This window comes from Fusarium proliferatum (assembly GCF_900067095.1).
Source record: "Fusarium proliferatum ET1 genome assembly, contig: FPRO_scaffold006, whole genome shotgun sequence".
Lineage (NCBI taxonomy): Eukaryota > Fungi > Ascomycota > Sordariomycetes > Hypocreales > Nectriaceae > Fusarium > Fusarium proliferatum.
Window position 1 is genome coordinate 2,361,984 of NW_022194795.1, and position 16,946 is coordinate 2,378,929.

Sequence of the window (16,946 nt, forward strand, 5' to 3'; positions counted from 1 at the left end):
GCTGTTGTAATTACTCTAAAGTTACTACAATTCTCTAGTTTATTGCAAAGGCTCTATTATTGACACGCTATCAACCCCTGTTCATTTGAGCGAGAGACGTGCAGAGCAGTGATGCGTAGAGGCGGAGAATGAGAGAAACCTCAGCAATCTCCATGTAATGAAGATCACAGTACAGGCTCTTGCAGATCCGCGAGAGCCTACACGGAAAAGGGTTTCTCAGCGAATACATCCTCATGATGATCTCATTCTTGAAGTCAATACAATTCGTGCGTCTAGAACATCTGCAGGCTCAGATGCAAAGGTTTTAAATGAAATTATTATGCGATAAATACTACCATTATGTGGGATATCAGACTATTAACCAATGCAAACATAAACAAGCCTCCATCCTATGCCAATAAACAACCGCAATTGCGCCCAACACCATACTGTGCTTTCATCATCCATGAAACATCACTCCTCCTTGTCCTTGTTCTCCTCATCCTCATCCTCATCATCCTCAGCTCCCCAATCTCTCCATCCCTGGCCCTGAAGCCAGCTAACTCCCTTTCGCCAGTTGGTCTCGCGGATTGCTTGGGCATCCTTCTCATAAACAACACCAGTGACCATGAGTGCCAGCATGAAGACCCAAACATCGCCACCCTTCATGCTCTTCCACCAGCGACGCTTCACGCCTACCTTCCAGAGGCTGTCGACACTGGCGCGGGCGCTATACAGGAACAGCCCACGGCCATTTCGTCGCTCAACGAAAGCCCAAAGACCAGCGAAGAAACCACCGAGGAAGACACGCTGAGTCGCGAGGACGTGGCGTGGAAGCCATTGCTGGAAGAAGCAGATCGAAGCCCAGGCTGTAGAGAGCGCACCTGTCGCAAAGGTAGACATGCGGAGGGCTTTGGTGATGATGCGCTGGAGGGTAGCCAGAGGGTTGTGGTAAAGGCTGGAGAATCGGGGAATGACGGTGAGCGCAGAAAAGACTGCGACGAAGAAGCGAGCAAATGGCGGGAAAGTCTGAAGCCAGAAAGTGAGATAAGTTCGGGCACAAGATGGGTCTCCCGGGTGCAATGTGGCGCATGAGAGAGATGTGATAAGAGGATGAGCTCGAGATGTCAGTGGCGCAATTGCACTGAGACTGGGAGGAAGAACCTCCTTGCCAGGGAAGAGAGTGGGAGAAACATAGGCCCTATGACGGTCAGTATGAAGTCTTTTTTTCTCGGGGCTTATTAACTTACGGCCAGCTCAGGCGCGCCATTTGAGCCAAGCTGTCGACGATCTCAGAAGTCTGAGGCCACTTAACGCTCGACGGCCAGTCTTGCGGGCGCGGATGCAAGTAAGCCGATGAACTCTTGAAGATCAAATCTCCAAAAGGCTTGGGGAAGCAATCACGATCGAAAACAGCAGCGTGAAGAAGCTGTCCAAAAGCAAATGGCTGCAACATCCAGCTTCCGAACCACCAAGGCCTCTCCCTCTTGACGCCGTTCTTTCGGCCCCAGATGAGGCCATCAGCCTCACAGAAGTTGTAGGCAAACTCCAGAGCACGGAAGATCGTGTAAATGGCGATAGTGACACGCATCTTTTGTGCTGGGTAAATGCCAAGAGCTAGGCCAGCGAATGAGGCACCGATGGCGGGTGCAGAGGGAGACGTCAGCATCGCTGCAGTTCGGGGATTGCGGGCACGGAAAGGCTCGACTTGAGGGTCTAGAAGATGCACACGCAGTCGAGTGAAGAAACGGAAGAGGATTCTGTAAAGGAGAAGAATGGTAGAAAGCGAAATGGACAGCCTCAGAGCAGGAGATTTGTAAAACGGCTTCTTTTTGCCGCCAGTACTGGGTCTGTTGAGAATCATTAGCCATTTGCGCACTTATTTCATCAGTGAGCTACTCACTCTTCTTTACCCATCCTCTTCGCGACAATATCCCATCCCTTCATTCCGAGAAAAGTCATCACGAACACCCTGAGCGCATGTCGCACTGTCCTAGCGTTATAATCATCGCCACCTTTTGGTGGCTGCAGCGCCTTTTCAACACGGTTTGGCGTTGGTGTTGCGCGACGCAGCACGCGGGATCGAGAGAGAATGTACTTGTGCAGGCTCGCATATTCGTGAGCTGAGATGGTGTAGCGCAATGTGTTTCGAAGAACAGGGTCGTTGACAGCTCTTGATCGCGAGCTCGAGGCATCGCCTGAAGAGACGGATGATTCCATTGTGGTTAAGGAGCGGATGTTGTTGTTGTTGTTGATGATAAAAGGATCGTGTTTGGTTCAATTTATGGCGTGTGTGCGGTTCCACGAGCTGAGGTCCAGCGACGCATTCGAGCAGTAGCTCCGAGGAGAGGCATCAAGTAAATGAATAAACCAATTTATGTGAATTAGAAATGACCTGGACTTGGTTACACAGCTTCAGTGCTGAGGGGCCCAGATCGAAGCTCTCACATCAAGTCTGTTTGTTGATGAAGTGAAGTGACGAATGGTGGGAGGCACGGAAGGGATGAAATCACAAGAACTTGGAAATGAGCAAGACGACGTAAAGTGGAGAATTCGACCTCGGCTCTTGGTCTAAGCTGACCTTGCCCACTATCTTTTGATATCGAGACCCTGCTAAGGCTATCCCAGTTAATTAAAGCAATGCTCAATTAGCGAATGAAGACACGCGATATCGTTTCTTATGGGGTCGTCCAACAGGGGTTCCCCGCCCTCGGTAGCTAAGTTGCTCTTCTCCAGCCGTACATCACCATCACATGAAATTCATCTACACGTTCAACTTTCTGAACTACCTAAAGAGGCTTGACTCCCGATAACACGCCCACTATGCGCATGAAAAAAGGCATATCGTCATAAGGCACTTCACGTACAACGCATAAGTCAGTCTAGGGTATCAAACCAATCGTAAAAAGGCTACCTAATGCTATCTCTCAAATGAGAGACATAACGACGCATACTCCATTTGATGCCGAAACTACCGCCCTTTTTTAACTTCCAAAGTCACTAACTATCATTCATCATAACCCCTTCATATCAGTCCAGTCGGGTCCCGCCTGGTCCAGTTCCAGGCCATTGATGCCAGCCAGACCCAGGACAAGTGAGATTGAACCACCGGCCCTAGCAATATGGAATCATTAAATACTTTTTGTTTTCTTTTTCCTTCCCGTGCCCCCCACCAAAGTTTCCATTCGTTAAAAACATTCCTCGCTTTAAAGCAACCAATGTTGACATACCCCCCAACGCCGTTCATCAACCAAAACTCTCCAAGAGCATCATATCCTCTCCCTAGTAAGCAGGATCACGGACGCCACCCTTTCATCCCGAAATCAAAAGTACTAGCTTTTGTCGAAAGACTGAGAAGTCAGCCTCGGCTTCGTGTCATGTTTCTGCATATCGCCCTCCCGATTATCCAGCCTCAACATAACCCACAATATCATTCATCAAATTGGAAAATCTGTAGCGTGAACCCAGTTGCTTAGGGGTAAGCTGCTTGAGTGCTTGCTTGAAGGCCCACGAAGGGGACCCAGGTCCGACCAAGGGCCGGGCTCTCTGAGGGTCCAAAAGGCAAAATCTCCTCGCGCCAGCCCAGCGCACTCCAGAGACCGACGTATCTGGGCTCAGGACTGGAGAGCTGTTGAGTAATGACGGCCCAGGCTGTGACCTGGTGGGTCTTGACCAGTTCAACGATCTGAAGCCGACGTCGCTCTCTCTCAGCTACTGTGTCTTTGACCACGCGGTAGATCGTCTCGGCATTTGGCCATCCGTTGGCCTTGTTAGTCGCAGCCTCGAGCAGTGCTTTAAGAGTTTCGAATGGAAGGTTAAGGAGAATCCGAGAAAGTACTGCATTGAAAGGAGTTCGTTGCTGTGAGCCGCCTGAAGCATCCGAAGCTGGCGAGACCTTGCCGTCAGTCAAAGAAAGATCACCGAACTGAATGCCAGAAATCTGTTGAGAGAGACGCCCCTTGCCCTTGCCAAGATGCACAGATGTGCCTCGAGCAATGGGTGGGGGTGAGAGCTTGCGGGTACTGGCATTGCTAGTCAGGGCAGTTTGAGGAAGACGAGCATAGCTAGACGTGTCGGTCACTGAAGTGTCAATCTTGAAAGTAGGGCTGGTGTTGCTTGCGATGAAAGAAACGATCTCGTTGAGAATAGCTCGAGATCCATCGCCGTACTTGAACACATCATAAGACCCCTCGTCTCGGTGGTCCTCCAGGGCAAACTCCAAAGCCTTCTCAACTGTCTGCCAAGTCAGAAGTTGCACAGCAACCTCGCAACCGCGTCGCATGACCGGATCCCAGCGGAGGAGATGGCCGGCTGCAGCATACGAAAGAGCAAATTCGAACCGGTCAATCAACTGGTTGTAATCAGCCGCAGCTTGCTTCATGCCCTCGGCAGCAGGATCCAAGAGTGGCCATCCGTAAAGACAGTGAACGGCCATATAGAACGCGTTGGATCGAATCCACTTGCTCTTGGTCTCGAGAAGGATGGTGGGAAGAGATGGATCATTGGGGCTAGATCGGGACTGCTTAGCGATGCCATTGGCGAGCTCGGTACTGCGAGTAAGGATGACTCGGTGGCCCGGAATGCGAACTGGAGGAGCTCTTTCATCCGCGTATCGAAGCTCCAAAACGCAGTCAGCAAATTCGGGAGATGAAAACTGTTGCACCAAATGACCAATCAGACCTTCAGCACCCTCCATTGAAGACATCATGTGCGGGGGAGGTCCGGCATTCGGCATCATTCGCGGATACTCGGGACCACCAAACATTCTGCCTGGCTGGTTGGGAGACTGAGTCTCATCTGAAGCAGGTACGCCGTTTCGCGCTGGAGCTGAAGAAAACTGGTTGTAGACACTACCATCGTCGGGAGGACCTGATGCCTGCGAATCATGATAGCTGTGTGGGGTTGGGGGGCCAAAACTGTTAGGGAAGGGGGGAAAAGAGTCCATCGGTCCGTAAGCCATAGTAGGTCTTCCGTAGTTATCGAAAGTAGTAACTGGAACCTGTTCTGCGCCATACGGCATCATAGGGGGAAAGCCGTTGGCACCAGGGGCCATGTAGGGTCGACCATCAGGACCTGTCATACCGGGAGGAGGGGCAATGCCACCGGATGGAGGAGCAGGAGAGGAGCTCGTCGAACCGTGGAAAGCGCCAAAATGGATGCTGCCATTGCTGTGATGAGGCTGGTGCATGGGCGGACCATTAGGCAGAGGAGCGCGATGGCCACGCATATCACCGTTCACGTTTGGTCCCATAGGTCGAGCAGCAGGCTGAAAGGAAGGGGGCATCTGGTATCGGCCCGGTGGGACAGCAGAAGGAGGTCGGCCCTTGTTGGGTTTTGAAGGTGGATGGTTGTCTAAATTCGAGTTATGAGAATTTGGAAGGGCTTGAAAAAAGTGTGAGTGTGGTTGCCTACCAGACAGAGTTTTGATCTCGCTCTTGCTTGAAACACCATTGGGCTTCTCGTTCACTCCGCTTGGAACCTTGTCGACTGATCGAGCCTCAACATCGACCTGGTTCTTGGGGGTGGGCTGATCAGAATGGCCTGAGACCACGGGGTTTTTGTGCATGTTCTCGCTCTCGTTGATGGTGGGAGAATGTTCAGGACCAGATGCGGCTGTAATGAAAGAATAGTGGGTTAGTAAAGGGTCTCGGGTGCATTTTGAGAATAAGCATGTCTGAAGTACTTACGAGAAGAAGCCTGGGTGTTGGTCGGGACAGAAGCGCCGTTCTTTGTTTCTTTGTGAGCGTCTGCCTTTGTTTCGGCCACCTCCTCAGCTTTGGAGGTCGAAGTTCGACTAGCAATTGTGCTTGGGACCGTAGCCACAGAATCATCCTTCTTAGCCTCAGCAGACACGTTACCATTTACATGCTTCACCTCAATGGGAGAGCGCACATCCGGTTCCTGGATCGTGGTGGAGGCAGCAGTTGAGGAAACGGGGACAGCATTGGCACGAGCAGCAGCAGAAGCGGCCTGACGCTTCACATAGGGCAGTGGGATAGCAGGCATGACAGGCTTGGAGGACTGAGAGAGCTTGCTCCCGCCATTTCGGCGAGTCTTCATATTGCCGTTTTGGGGCGCCATTTCATGGACGAGATCGTTGACGGTTCGGCGGGGAAGGTATCGGCGGGCGATCAGCTAGCCAGCGCCAGGCCTCAACAGAGGATTCGGAGGGAGGAGGGCTCTACGGATCTAGAGGAAGAGGCATGGAGAGCAGACGTCTTCGTTATGACTGAAGTGCCCTTTTGTCGATTCTGGGCTGAAGGGTGAGGTAGTTGGCCCGTGGATCGGAGGCGAACTGGCGATGCACTAGAAATGAGGGTCCAGGTGCAGCTATTTGTGCGGAGATGAAGAGCTCAAGTAGGAGCGGATTTCGATGACGGGTGTGTATCGTAAGGAGGGTGAATTAAGGAATGAAACGCAGCAAACCACAGGGCTTAGAGGAGATAAGGGTGCTGTAGGGGTTGATGAATAGGGAGTATTATGCTGTGAGAATTTCACCAACCTGGAAACCCGGATGATGATGTCGAGGAGGTGCTTCCAATGGTTTCCAAAGGATGGAGACGAGAGTCGCAAGGTGACAAAAATTGGGGCTTTCGTCACAATTTTTCTTATAGGCAGACCAAACCTCAGACCTCCCCGCCGTGCCGTAGGTGCCCGCGTCAAGATTTGCGCTAAGCTTCAGGGGCCTTGAGTGGGCTAGCGCAGCCAACAATACTCCCGCCCGCCGGATAGTAACCAACAAATAAAGGTTGAGCTTCTACGGCGAACAGTCATCAGCCGGCTTCCGACATTTAACTCTCATTGCATGAGGCCTTGTTTGAGGGTTACAATAGGCTGGGCTTCTTGTTTGTCTACGAAAACTTATGCCAGCTGCCTCCCAAAAGCACGGCTGCCTGCTTGTTTCCGCCTGACTTTACGTGCCTCAACTGATTCTCGCGGACGGGTACGCACTTGATACAAGGAGCACTGTTGCATGTTGGTCTACCTGTTTGATGTATTAGAGTCTCTACCCGATGAATCACAACTGCTGCAGGCAAATGAGCTGATGACAATCAAATTGAACCCCATCAAGTAAACGCTCATTGAATGCCCTGAAACGCCAGATCGAGACGCGAGTCCTGATATCTGGCTTGTTAACCTATTGCGCCCGCCAGTCCGTCCGTAATAAAACAAAAACTAGAATTAGAAGAACAAGAAGCGCTACCCGAATACAACTCTCCCCAATCATTCTTCTCCGCTAACAAGTCTAGCGACAAGGACGTAGAAGAAGAAAGCCGCACCAGCGACAAGAAGTTTGTTGCGATAGATCCATCCTGTGCTGGCGTCTCTTTGTTGGTTGACCACATCAACAACGGCCTGTGTTTGATGACCGCTAGTCCCTGAAATACCAAGCTGAGGTCGACAGGATCCGCTGATATCAGAATCTAATCGTGTGCCACTGACAGGGTCAACCTTGTTCTTGGTCATCCACTCCCAATTCTCAGCATCCACCTCTGGCCACTCTGTTCGAAACTTGGCGCCACCATCGCCAGCCTTGATGTTACCCCTCTGGACAGCAAACGTCTTGCTGTGTGTGCCATTACCAGTCGAGTTCCACCAGCGTGATCGAGCGGCGAGGGAGCGTCGTTCGGCGGCGGTGCTAGAAACGGAACCGGTTGTCATCTCTTCACTTGTCATGAATGATAGAAGGCCGATTAGGATAGTTGAGACTTCCCATGCGGGGTTGAATGACTTGGGGTGGAAGTCGGAGATAGACAGACATAGTCGCGACGAAGGTTGGAATCGGCCGGATGGCGTGTGCATGCGAATGGCGGGAGGAGCGAAAGGATAGTTCGGGGGAAACATGAGAGTTCCCCAATACTGGCCGCCATGATAAGGAGTGTCCTCAGGACCGGTAATGATGTAGTGCCATCTGAGTTGTGTTAGCAAAGTCGACTCGCGACCAATTGTTGGGCGTGACGTAACGTACTCCAGGATGTTGGACTCGGATGGATGAGCGACAATGTAAGGAGGAGGGTTCTCTGAGATGGTTTTGTATTCGCGTGTCAACTATCCAATAATCAGTATTGCACATTCAAGTGGTGGGAGTAGAAGTGCATACACGCTTGGTGGCGCCTTTGCTAGCCATGCTGACTGACGTTGGATTAGAAGTTGACAAAGAGAACGGGACAGATTGCGGGTCGCGTGAGTAGAGTCGAGGTTAAAAGAATTAGGGAATTAAAGGAAGGGAACGAGTATTCACGAAACTCGAGTGAAGTGAAAGAGAAAGTTGACTCTAAAAACTCAAAAGCAGCGATATCTTATGCTTGAGCGCAAATGAAGAGTGTATAAGTTGAGATGAATGGAGAGGAACGCAGGAGGAGGCACCCTTTGCGAGGCACAGTGGTCCCGCTAGGTCCGGATAGTTTGTGGCTGTGTATCACATGCCATCCTATGACGAAGTTGAAGCGCCACAACTTTGAGCCACAGGTCTCGGGTCCACGCCCATGGTGGGAGCTCGCGGAAGTACGTACCGGCGATTAATTGGAAGCTGGGCTGTCAGGGTCCAGTTGGTGGTCCGATACTCTTTAAATCGACATCGTGAGGCTATTGCAAGCAAAAACTCGGCTCTTGAGCTACCAAAAATGGCTGCAATTCCTGGGTCAACCGGGGGTCCGGTAATTCCATCCCACTATTGAGACACGAGGAGCGATCATCTAACATGAATCAGTCTATGGACCCCTTTAACAAGCTTCATTCCGACACCGGTTCTTTGTTGCATGAAGCAGAATCGAAGCCCAAATTCCAAAAAGAGCAAGATGAAGCCAAACAGCGGCGTCTGGCTCAGGTGGTATGTTCTCTTGCCAACCTGACCTTCTAATCGTTTGCTAATGATGTGCAGATTGGTGACCAGCAATTGGCGCCCATGACAATCAACGAGCTTCGAATTCACGGTGCGGTCAACACGCGAACAAACTTCCTCGATCCCATTTTCCAACCCCTCATTGCCGATGCCTCGAATGCAAGCTCGACTGTTGGCGATGTCATCAACAGTCTCCGTATCGCAAGCAACAAGCTCGATGGCCTACGTATGAACTCCCTGGGTCTAGTAACCCTCACCGCAACACCAAATTAACTGATTTATAGAAATATTTCAACCTCAACCCGAAGTCTACCTGACCTCTGCCCAACAGACCGATCCCTCCACCTCCCCCACCGATGTGAACGTCGACATCCGAGTCAAGGAGCTGTCTCGATTCAAGCTCCAAACTGGTACCGACGTTGGCAATGGAGAGGGGTCCGCTTATGGTTCGTTATTATGGCGAAACATGTTTGGTGGTGCTGAGATGTTGACGCTTAATGCAAAGGCTGGTACGCGTACACGCTCAGCTTATAGCGCCACCCTTACCGCACCTGTCAAGAGTAACCCCGACATGAGGTTGTCACTCGAGGGTGTGGCTTCTGCCGCCGAAAAGCCATGGGCTTCTCATGAGGAGGTCCTCAAGGGTGGCACACTGCGATTCTCGTGGCTGAATCCACAACGCGATACACAGTCCGTTGAGTATTCGGGCATCTGGAGGCAGATCACTGGTTTGGCCGAAAACGCCAGCCCAACAGTCCGTGCAGACGCTGGTGACTCTATCAAGAGCTCTGTCAAGCACACATTCTACAGGGAAAGGCGTGATAACCCTCAACTTCCTCAAAGCGGATACATGTTCCGATCTGGACTTGAAGTAGCTGGTATTGGTCCTCTTGCTGGTGATGTTGCCTTTTCCAAGGGTGAGGTTGAAGTCGGAGGTGCCGTCCCAGTTCCTTTGCCAGGCATTCGTGAGCGAACAGGAATCTCGATTGGTGGCGGATTGAGACTAGGCTTGCTTTGTCCATTGCCTCTTGGTTATGAGTTTGCGGGAAAGCTTCGTCCTACTCGAATCAACGATCGCTTCCAACTTGGAGGACCAACAGATGTTCGAGGTTTCAAGCTCGGTGGTCTTGGTCCCCACGATGGTTCTGACTCTGTCGGAGGCGATGTCTTTGCTGCTGGCAGTGTCAACATGCTTCTTCCAGTTCCCTACAAGGGACCTGATTCCGGTCTACGATTCCAGCTCTTTGCTAATGGTGGTCGTCTCGTTGCTCTCAAGGACAGCAAGAAGTCGTCCAGCAGTGGTTCCACGCAGGAGCTGTCCGGGACAGCTGTCCGAAATGGCATGGTAAACGCAGTTGGTGAGCTCTTCAACGGTGTTCCCAGTGTTGCTGCAGGTGTTGGTCTTGTTTATGCTCATCCTGTTGCTCGCTTCGAGCTTAACTTCAGTTTGCCTTTGGCTCTGAGGAAAGGAGAGGCTTCAACGAAGGGGCTGCAGGTCGGCGTGGGAATCAACTTTTTGTAAAAACATAGATATCCTTTATGACTAAAATACCACTCTTGCATTTCAAAATTTGCTTTTCAAAAGCCAAACTACCTACATGGGTGAGGGGGGTCTATGGCCATCGGTCTTACACCCTTAGGTCAACTTTTTTTCTTATAAACATAGAGGCAATGTAATTGCTGAAGTGGAACTGTGGCCTATACGTGATTGAAAAACCACCATATTGCTCTGTATTAGCTGATAGAATAGCCATGATCTTTTAATAATGTTAAGGATATTATAGTTGATTGATGTATTTGATATAAGGCAGTTGCTCTGACCTTTATACTTTGGGTCAGTGGTAACCACAGACCTCCCTCACACGGGTAGGTATTGTTGTCCAGAGAACTGGCAATGAATTGCTATTGTGGTCCTTTGTGGCAATTCAGTAAATAGTTCACGATTGCCCCTCTAAATATTTCAGAACATCTCGATAAATATACTGCTTTTTCAAGCAACACCTGATGATCTCCTGATTTCTGTGTTGAACCGCTATTCTTGAACCTTTTTCTTCCAGATCTAACTCCGAATACTCAATATCTTCCAGAGCATTTACTTGGCTTCACATCCACTTTTTATTGCCAGTCCGCTCTCATTCTTCTCTTACATCTTTACGCACTATATCGCCCAGAATGCCTTCCCAGGCTAAGCAAGTACTCCTGAATCGCGAGGATGCCAGCACTCAACGCCACCAGAGAACGGCTCCGATTAGCTGGAGCTCGCTGGTGTGTCGAATATTTCAGGTCCTCCTTGACCAAGCTTAAGCAATGACATGGCAGGGGGGGCAAGAAAACTTGAGACCTTTATCCTAAGTGATGAAAAGACTTAGACAATTTAGTCTGAGTTTAGGGGAGTCTTGACCAAGTTTACTTTAGTATCCTCTTCTAAATGCTTATATTTTCTTGCTCCCTAACTAAAGCATGAGAAAGCCTGCCTCCCACAAGCCTCCCGATACCCCCGATTAACTGTGCATTTGGCGCTTCTTCTAGCTCCCGATGTCTCTCTTGCGATGTCAATGGTGGTAGCTATTACGACTTGTAAGCTCTTTACTCTTGACCATTTCGTAATGAAATCTAGCCTAATTAGGGTCTATGAACTCCTCTCCGGCAATGGCTCTGATGTTCATAAGCTCACTGCGCATGTCCAGATGCTCCTGGACTTTGAGAGATGATCCTGCTGGCCTAGGCGACATGGCGCCTGGTGATCAGTGGCATCATTATATCAATCCTACTGGCCGCGTCCATCTCGTCGCAGTAGTCTTGGATGTCTGGACAGCTTTCGATACTATTCTCAAGGCCCATGGAAAGCAATACAACATCAATTCGACAAAGAATAATCCAGAGAATGCTAGCCGATACAGACCGCATGTTTTGCAGCGCCGACAACTCCTGGCACTCCAGAATGGGCCTCGGCCCTTGAATAACCCAGTATGAGTTTGAAACCTAATGTTTCTGTCCCTTATCGCTAATAGATATAGGCTCAAGTTCGCGAATGGATGAACAACTCTCGTCCACGTCTGGCAGAAGGCGATGAGAAGTAGCAAGTGTGGGTGGTCGCTTTGGAAGCCTACGTTCATCGTATCTGGGACACTTTTGAAAAGGATCAGACGCTGGGCGGAAACTGGATCAAAGACAAGATCGATACTATCCCTGTCCGAGCCCCCGGATTTGTCCCCGATGATATCACCGGTGAAGCTTCTGTGGTTTAGATGCCAATTCGTGTGGTTATCGGTTATCTTTGCTTTCGCGATTTGCTAGTTGCCCTGCTGGGGGAGGAAAGAAAACTCAAGACCTTGACCCTAAATGACAAAAGATTTAGGTAAACTATCATAAATTGAGCATAAATTTGGGTAGAAATTTTAGATGCCTTTTGCTAAGTTTATGATACCTTATATTGAGGTCTGGTGTTTTCTTGCTCCCCAATGCCTGGAGGCTGGGAAGTTTGTCTATTCTACGTTTTAGCAGCCTCGACAGTAAGTCCTAACGCGCTACGTTAGGCCGTCTTCCATTACATAGACATACCAGAACTTAAAATATAATAAGTTCATTCCAATGACATGTCTAGGGAGTAGTCGGGTCCTAGAAGTATAGATAAATCTCACTTCTCAGTTCCAACACGGACGTTGGTATATCAAGAAACTCACACAAATTATACGAATTATTAAATCTTAGCTTTCTATAATGAAAAAATTATATATTATGATTGATTGCTGAATCATGGTATTTTACATAATAACTTCCGACAGAGTTTCCACGGTTATGAAATTAAATAGACGTCATTCTTCAGGCCAGATATTGTTTCTGTTATAGGTGGATTTGACGTTATTGCGGCTCTAGGTTAGCTGGATGTTTCTAGGATAAACGAAACACGTTCTTATGAAGTTTCACTTATATGTTCTGCCTTAGAGGCGTGCAGTTATTCCCAGTAGGTAGATGTTTTATGGAGGAATATTCCGGGCATTCACAAAAGTTCCCAATCGAGAGCTTCTTAGACAGTGCATATTTGTTGTTCTTAAGTCGTACAACAAATTTCGCATCTGGCGGCGCAGCCTCGCCCTCCGCTGGTTGTCAAGAGGAGAAGGCAGCTAAGGCCATGAAACAAAGACAGGCAAAAGTTCCTTTCAACATCGACGATAAGCTTTTCATCCTAACCTGCAACTTATTTCCCTATGCCTACCTATCTGGCATATTGGCATTTATGACCTTCTAGTATCTTGTTTTTCGTGACTGTTTCTATGGGCCTTTTGGCCGTTTTTTTTATGTTGAGGGCTGTCTGCATTACGGGAGCTTCTACAGTGTACGAGGAGATTCATCTAAATTTCACCCGCCAGGCCGTGGCAATGTCTCAACTCCAACAAACACAAGAAAGCGCAACAGCCTAAGCACAAATAACAAACAGTCCTTCCAAGCGCAGAAATTATAACGCTCTCCCAAAAGATAACGGGAACAACCAGAACTCTACATCTATTAGTCACCAGAGTGAGCCAAGATACAATTAATACAGCTAGAATAACACTTCTATTAGACTATCTCAGTTACAGTACTCCCAATATAGTACTCCGCAGAGGAGAACAATCTACCAGGGGTAATAGGAGAAACTCTAATGTTGATCTGGGAATGAATGAATACGATGAGACAAACCTTCCTAAGGAGCAGGTAGGTATCTACCTATGTACGTATATGGATGTACTATTTTTGTATTATGTTATATCAAAAATATTATCCATACATGGTGTTGAGTTTTATGTTTCTTTGTGGTCTGTTGTGATATGTCGTGAAAACATCGAGTTAGGGAGTTACGTAGGTTCAGGTTTACAGGATGTTGCTATGGAACATGACCACATTTCCCCCGGTCCAGTTTACACACATGCGGAAATAATACAATCGCAGGATATATGGTTGAAAGAGCTTGCCAATTGTTGTGGTTTCGAACATGATACTACACCATGCCGTTACAAAACACCAACCTGCACTACGAAGCTGTCAATAAACCCGTCCCAAGAATCCTGGCTGAAAGTCCTTTTATTCATTTATCAGAAAATCTTTATGTTAGCTTTCGTGTTTCAATCACTCAGCTGCTCATCTTCCTGTGGGCTGTGACGCGTTGTGCTGAGTCTTGGTTAACTTATCACGGACAACACAAAATGTCCATATAAGTCTCCGAAGGATTCAACCCGGAAACATTTAATTTAGCGAACAGCCAAAATACCATGACAGCACACGCATTCACACTGAGCGCATTCTGCAGTAAGTAACATACACGCGGCCAATGGCTTACGGACGAACATTATCCGGTCAGCTTCTTACCCCTGCATCGTCTACCTGCATATGATGTATCAATCACAGGGTAAGACAAAGACGTATCGCAATGTTTAAAATCTTATGGCTTGACACTAGCATGCGCAGCTTGCGTGTTGAGCACATTGGAGCACATTCACGATGCGGAGCGGACTTTGTAGTGGACCTCACTCATTAATGATCGGCCAAGCCCTTGCTTGAGGAACGTTGGGCCTGCAGGGACCGTTGAATGGTGTAAGATTTGAGGGTCTTTTTCATCTTACGGTCGCAAAAGTCGCTTTCGGATTCGTGGCGCGTGGTGTGAGGTGTAATTAGACGTATGGGTCTCAACATTCCGTGGCACCATGGGTTCAGTCAGAGATTGAGGTTGAGATGGCAGAATAGTTGTCAAGTTTCAGAAGATTCGAGGTTGTATTTTCTTTGTACGGAGTTAAGCCGATTGAGATCGGATATAAACTCTCAGCGTAGCATGCAGAGAGAGTTTGCGGGCAGAAGTTGAGTGCCAACTTCCAAGGTAACAATGGGCTGGAAATGAGACATGATCGTCAAGCGTGATCGGATCTCGATTGTGCCGATCTAATAGAATTATCTAGAAATGACTTCTGTTACGGCTTGAACATGCATCAAGGTACCTACTCAGGTCTTTTCATGCCATGTTTGTTCAAGTTGAACACGTCAGCGAGATGAATATCATATTAGATAGACTTATTTGCGACATGTTGCTTTACACGCTGCATCGTTGAAAGAACTTGCTCGTATGCTCCCCTGTCACTAGCCATAAGAGGCAAAAAACCATCAATTTTTAGCATTCACTAGGAAGCAAGAAAACTCCTACTTGATATACGCGTAGGTTCGATTGCAACAGAAGACAGAGTCATCACTACTGTAGTCTCGTCAAGGATCGTAGTCACCCCACAATGGGAACAAAGGGGTCAAAATTGATTCAGTTACTGAAAAAGCCTTTGACATTTCAAGCTGACTAGCGGGCCGTGTGGACGGGGGTGCGGACGGGCTGTCGGGTCCTTGGAAGACCCCGATAGAAATACGGAGTAAGCTCACGCTACCACTAACGACGAACATTAGCCGTGCGTTGGTGTTTCTCGATGGATCTAAATCATCAACAAGAATCCTGGCGCTGACGGCCAAGCTTTATGAGAATTAGCTATCCTGTCAGATCGTTTGGCGAGAAGGGGAAAAAAAAGGCTCAGACAAAAGGGAGTGCATTTTCCGATAGAGAACTCGAATACGTGAGACTGTCACCACCAACATGAAGCGCATTGTCCAATCAGAGGCGTCTTACCGGGGGATCTTCCATCCGCTGTAACGTGAGTAATTGGCTATCGGCCGACGGGTTTTTGCAACGACCCGAATGATGAATACGCGGTTTCGCAACCTGTTTGAAGTTGGGATATCGAAACAAAGTTTTTTATCTTTGCGGAGAAGATCGGAGAGATCTGTCCTTGTTGGAAATAACAGTTTCTGATCACTGCTCCTTACAAGGGGAGACGATATGATCATCTGCTAGATCTTGTAGGGCTCTTGGTGGATAAACAAGCGCGACAAATAGGGTTTGATGCAGCGTGGTAGAAGATGAGATTAGCTGTGTTAGTCGAGATAGAGTTCTCCAGAGTCCAGTGTCGTGTTTCAAGAGAGGGTCGGATGCGAATATTCAAGAACCAATACTGACCGTTTGATGATCACCAGAGAGTCGAATTATCATGATTATGGCTTAGGTGAGCCTCTAACGCAATGTTAAATCACAATGGCTCACATCTGCGCTACCAGTCAGAATCATTGCTATGCGAGTGCAATACGACGAATAACATGGCATCCAGGGGTAGGAGCACTAAGAGCGTGGAGTTAGTAGTGGGGCATGTGTGCAATTCGCTCCCATTCCCGGGATCCTCTCTCGCTTAAATGGCCTGGAGTGTCGGAGTTTGAAGGCACCCGTTATCCGCCAAGAATTGTCCCTCTCACCCTCACTTTCAGGCGCTGTATTCATGTTTTGCCAGAACAGCGCACCCCTCTACGATTGCCTAAATTGTCATTGCGTATCGGGTCGGGTTGTTGGTAGTGTGCGAAAGGGCAAATTGTTTCTTAATGCCGGAGAGATGAAGAGGCGCAGTGGATAAGAGCTGCGGACTTTGTGGCAGCGTTGACACATTGACGAGTATGATCACCTGTTACGGACTGAAGACTGGGAATATCATGGCGATATCTTGAGTCAGTTTGAGTTTGAAAGCGAAGAAAAGAGGTTAAATACAGCAATCACTACCTAGAAAGCGAGGTAGGTACTTGGAGCGGCCGCCAGTGCATCGTTGACAGCCCAGCCAGTAACCAACCCGGGTAGCGAGAAACAACCCCTACTGAGGCTTGCAGCCGCACCCGCCTGCACTTCTAAAAGCTGCGCTAGAATTACCTACCTGAGGTAGCTGGGCGTGCACACCCCTTGTCGTCTACCCTTCAGTTTCGGGCTTAGTCGACAGGTGGACCTTTGCTTGGACGATCCACGCGAGTTTATCTCCATCCATCTGCTCGTTCTGTTAGGTTAGCTTACCGACGGACGGACATGACGAAGTGACAGTGAGAGCTCATTCATATTTTACATATTCTCCTGACCTCCCTCCTGTTTTGTTTTGTTTTGTCTTGCGTTGTCCAGGGTCCTCTTTCTTACACGCCTCAGGGACTGCTTACTCCCTTGCGATCGGCTGTCTATTCATTGTCGATCCTTAATACCAACCTTTTAATACCTTTTCTTTTGTTGTGTTTGAATTGGTTTGTCTTCTAT

General features: G+C 48.7%; 7 protein-coding genes across 7 annotated transcripts; 4 read left to right on the top strand and 3 right to left on the bottom strand.

Annotated features, from left to right (window-relative positions):
• Positions 1–453: 453 nt before the first annotated feature.
• FPRO_09814 (uncharacterized protein) lies at positions 454–2,199 on the bottom strand (the record flags this gene model as incomplete). The annotated part of the gene is made up of 3 exons (XM_031233245.1): positions 454–1,180; positions 1,230–1,829; positions 1,883–2,199. 3 exons carry the CDS (start codon positions 2,197–2,199, stop codon positions 454–456), a joined length of 1,644 nt encoding a protein of 547 aa, XP_031083102.1.
• Positions 2,200–3,451: 1,252 nt separating this feature from the next.
• FPRO_09815 (uncharacterized protein) lies at positions 3,452–6,060 on the bottom strand (the record flags this gene model as incomplete). The annotated part of the gene is made up of 3 exons (XM_031233246.1): positions 3,452–5,331; positions 5,392–5,592; positions 5,667–6,060. 3 exons carry the CDS (start codon positions 6,058–6,060, stop codon positions 3,452–3,454), a joined length of 2,475 nt encoding a protein of 824 aa, XP_031083103.1.
• Positions 6,061–7,203: 1,143 nt separating this feature from the next.
• Positions 7,204–8,107, bottom strand: FPRO_09816 (putative ubiquitin-conjugating enzyme; the record flags this gene model as incomplete). Its single annotated transcript, XM_031233247.1, has 3 exons — positions 7,204–7,891; positions 7,949–8,028; positions 8,081–8,107. The coding sequence occupies 3 exons, from the start codon at positions 8,105–8,107 to the stop codon at positions 7,204–7,206; spliced, it is 795 nt and encodes a 264-aa protein (XP_031083104.1).
• Positions 8,108–8,603: 496 nt separating this feature from the next.
• On the top strand, positions 8,604–10,343 carry FPRO_09817 (related to cell surface protein homologous to bacterial outer membrane proteins; the record flags this gene model as incomplete). The annotated part of the gene is made up of 4 exons (XM_031233248.1): positions 8,604–8,636; positions 8,690–8,809; positions 8,861–9,047; positions 9,106–10,343. 4 exons carry the CDS (start codon positions 8,604–8,606, stop codon positions 10,341–10,343), a joined length of 1,578 nt encoding a protein of 525 aa, XP_031083105.1.
• A 1,127-nt stretch (positions 10,344–11,470) lies between these two features.
• FPRO_09818 (uncharacterized protein) lies at positions 11,471–11,901 on the top strand (the record flags this gene model as incomplete). The annotated part of the gene is made up of 2 exons (XM_031233250.1): positions 11,471–11,788; positions 11,839–11,901. 2 exons carry the CDS (start codon positions 11,471–11,473, stop codon positions 11,899–11,901), a joined length of 381 nt encoding a protein of 126 aa, XP_031083106.1.
• Positions 11,902–12,282: 381 nt separating this feature from the next.
• Positions 12,283–13,960, top strand: FPRO_09819 (uncharacterized protein; the record flags this gene model as incomplete). The annotated part of the gene is made up of 5 exons (XM_031233251.1): positions 12,283–12,333; positions 12,634–12,697; positions 12,769–13,069; positions 13,260–13,339; positions 13,386–13,960. 5 exons carry the CDS (start codon positions 12,283–12,285, stop codon positions 13,958–13,960), a joined length of 1,071 nt encoding a protein of 356 aa, XP_031083107.1.
• Positions 13,961–14,070: 110 nt separating this feature from the next.
• Positions 14,071–14,319, top strand: FPRO_09820 (uncharacterized protein; the record flags this gene model as incomplete). Its single annotated transcript, XM_031233252.1, has 2 exons — positions 14,071–14,107; positions 14,258–14,319. The coding sequence occupies 2 exons, from the start codon at positions 14,071–14,073 to the stop codon at positions 14,317–14,319; spliced, it is 99 nt and encodes a 32-aa protein (XP_031083108.1).
• Between the last annotated feature and the right edge of the window lie 2,627 nt (positions 14,320–16,946).